This window comes from Amyelois transitella, chromosome 8, assembly GCF_032362555.1.
Source record: "Amyelois transitella isolate CPQ chromosome 8, ilAmyTran1.1, whole genome shotgun sequence".
Lineage (NCBI taxonomy): Eukaryota > Metazoa > Arthropoda > Insecta > Lepidoptera > Pyralidae > Amyelois > Amyelois transitella.
In genome coordinates this window covers 9,584,751-9,587,837 of record NC_083511.1, presented here as the reverse complement: position 1 = coordinate 9,587,837, position 3,087 = coordinate 9,584,751, and the positions used below count along the sequence as shown (strand labels likewise).

Below are 3,087 nucleotides of genomic sequence, written 5' to 3'. Positions count from 1 at the left end.
GCACCAATATGAAATATTATTATGCAACTTCCTTTTATTCTTAGTTACTTTGACAACTGGTTAATAAATATAGAAATCTATGTATATATAAAACGCAAAGATTGAGTGAATGAGTGGGTGAATGAATTGTTGTTGCGACGGTAATTATCACCAACAGTCACGTAAGAAAACATATGTATTTGTATCACGAATCGTACAACGTTTATTCATTTATTTCAAATTTTATTGCAAAAAAAAATGTGAAAAAAGGCAGACTTAATACCGTTTGGCATTCTCTACCAGTCAACCAGCTGACCAAACATAAAAACTTCAATTGGTGGTGCGATAAAGTGCACATGCATACTGCAAAATACATACATTACAAATACATAAAATGGAGTGAAAAGAGGTAGTCTCTGCCTACCCCTCCGGGAAAGAGGCGTGATTTTATGTAAATATAGGTATGTATGTATACATAAAATACCTGCATTATAAATACACATTCATAAAATATCTAATTAGGATGACCCATTATTGATCTGCCGAAGGAAGAACCCATTCGCAGCATGTTTGAACGCAGAGCAACTAGGAGCTTCACCGGTATCTTCTTCTTCTTCGTTCACCTTTTAACCAAAACATAAATTATGATAAATGATGATCAGCGATGATGATAATTATTTAGTTAAACTGTGAAATTATAAGTTTAAAATGACAAACACTAAACACTCAAGCAAATCCGCTAGTTACGATTTTTACTTATACTTTAGGATAAAAATATTACCGCAGAACCTTATCAATGAAATCAAAGTAATTATCAACGCATAATGAAAGTGCTAATTTTATCTTGATCATACTTTCATATAAATATCTTCAATGACGAATGCATGTCGAATAGCTGAAATAATTTTTGCACAAAAACAATGGCTGCTAAATATTTGACACTTGTTGTGGTGGCCGCGTATGTGTCTCAAGGTAAGCAAACTATTTTTTCTTCAAATAAAAATTTATTTAATTTAATTATGTAGTTTAATATATTAACTAGATCCGACTTCATACGGGTAGCATTAATACAGATCCTTCCTCTTGAATAACTCTATCCTTAAAATAATAGGGCATCAACATCCACCGTGTAGTTTTTAAGATCTCTAAGCATACATACATGTTTATTTTATTATTATATATATATGTAGAAGAACAGAAACGGAAAACGACTTTTCTTCATATTTAAAGTAGCTTAGCAAAAGGTGTTGAAATTTTCAGTTACAACATAAAATCCTACAATTATAACTCACATCTGAATACATATGTATGTATATAAACGATATTAATTAACGTTATGAATGTGGATGAAGCGAATGAAGTATGCAGAGATCGTGGCAAGTGGAAAGAGCTAGTCTCTGCCTACCCCTCCGGTAAAGAGGCGTGATTATATGTATGTATGTATGTATAAACGATATTCAGGAAGAAGACACCATTATTTCTTTACCTATCTACTAAACACTTCATCGACAGTAAAATTCACTTATTAATATTCATCCATTGTCACAGGTCTCTGCGTCACCGAAATCACTCTACCAGATGAGTCAAGCACGTTCATCACCAACCCAATGATCGCCAAGACTATCAGCATACCCAAGTTCTTCTTTGACACCCTCGAAGCCTGCTACGTCATCATGGCAAACGGAATAATGCACGAATTCTTTCCTACCATCAATTTCGAAGAAGATCCAATATTCGTACTAAAATCAGTTGAACCTTTTAACTCATGCGCACTAGCATTTCTCAATGCGCCTGTTTCCTTCAGTGGAACCTATGAGCTCCTATCTCTTGTGAGACACAGTGCTGATAACAGCCAGAGTTTGACCAGACAGAAGTTTCACCTCACTTTTATTGAAAGCGAAGTTGTGTTTCCGACGAAAGATGGCGCTGATAAGGTTTAGCTTTGATTTCATTTTTTTTTTTTTTATTAATACCTATTCTAATTCTATTTTTAAAAAACCTGTTTCACTATCATTTTACATAGTTATTCTATTTCTGAGATAATCTATAATTTAAACATACATGTGAAAATAGTAAGCAACTGTTTTGGTAGAAAGCGGAAGATGTTTGTCTTACAACACATACATGTCAATCATTCGATTAATGGATGCAATTATAATTTGGAACCTTGAATAAGAGAATACAATATTAGTATGTAGATTTCAACAGCTTAAAATAAAAAACAAGAATTACAGTAGCAAACTATCAAAGAGAATTTTTTAATTTAAACGAGGTCAAAGGTAAAGCAAGTTAAACATACTCTTCAATATTAGAGAAATCCATATTTTTAATTGTAACAAATCAAATACTGCATTGACCATTGGAAATTTGGTGAAATTATGCGCTTACATAAAAAGATGATTATTGTTTTTTGATTCAAAATTACTTAAGGTTACTTTACGGTTCTTTGGAAAAGGAGTTGGTAATATTGACAGTAACAATTCGTTTTCATATGTATCAACATAAAGATATGAAATTATCTCCAGTCACAAGGAGCTCCGGCCAAGTTCACCAAGTTTAAGAGACGGTCTGCACCAACTTAACAGTTCCTAACTGAGTTACAAACTGTTCTGGTAAAGTTATATCGATACGTTGTCCCTAACGAAGATATTTAATTAGCAGGAAATTAATAAACTTTCAGTGTTACGATGTTCTTTTAAATCTTTTAATAAAAGGATAAAAAATAATATTAATCATTCTATTTTATATTTGTGACTAGCATTTCTACAAATTAAAATGTATTTTTTTCTTTTATTTGATTAATGAACCAAAAACTTAATATTTGCGTTTTTCTTGCATGTATTAACTTAAACAATTCTACATATTACTTCAATATTTTTACTATAACTAACCATATTTTAGACACTGAAATAAAGGTAAATATACTTTATGTTGAAACATATATTTTAAAATTAAATAATCCACATTCATGAAAATAAAATCGAAGTAAAAGACATCCCTTGCGAGGTAGACAGAGCCAACAGTCTTCATTGAAAATACTGCTAGGCCACGTTCAGCTGTTTGGCTTACTGATAGAATTGAGATTCATATAAAGTGACAGGTTGCTAG

At 31.7% G+C, this 3,087-nt stretch overlaps 1 protein-coding gene across 1 annotated transcript; it reads left to right on the top strand.

Annotated features, from left to right (window-relative positions):
- Positions 1–809: 809 nt before the first annotated feature.
- On the top strand, positions 810–2,705 carry LOC106135482 (uncharacterized). The gene is made up of 2 exons (XM_013335791.2): positions 810–951; positions 1,528–2,705. The coding sequence occupies exons 1-2, from the start codon at positions 900–902 to the stop codon at positions 1,917–1,919; spliced, it is 444 nt and encodes a 147-aa protein (XP_013191245.2). The 5' UTR covers positions 810–899; the 3' UTR covers positions 1,920–2,705.
- Positions 2,706–3,087: the final 382 nt, after the last annotated feature.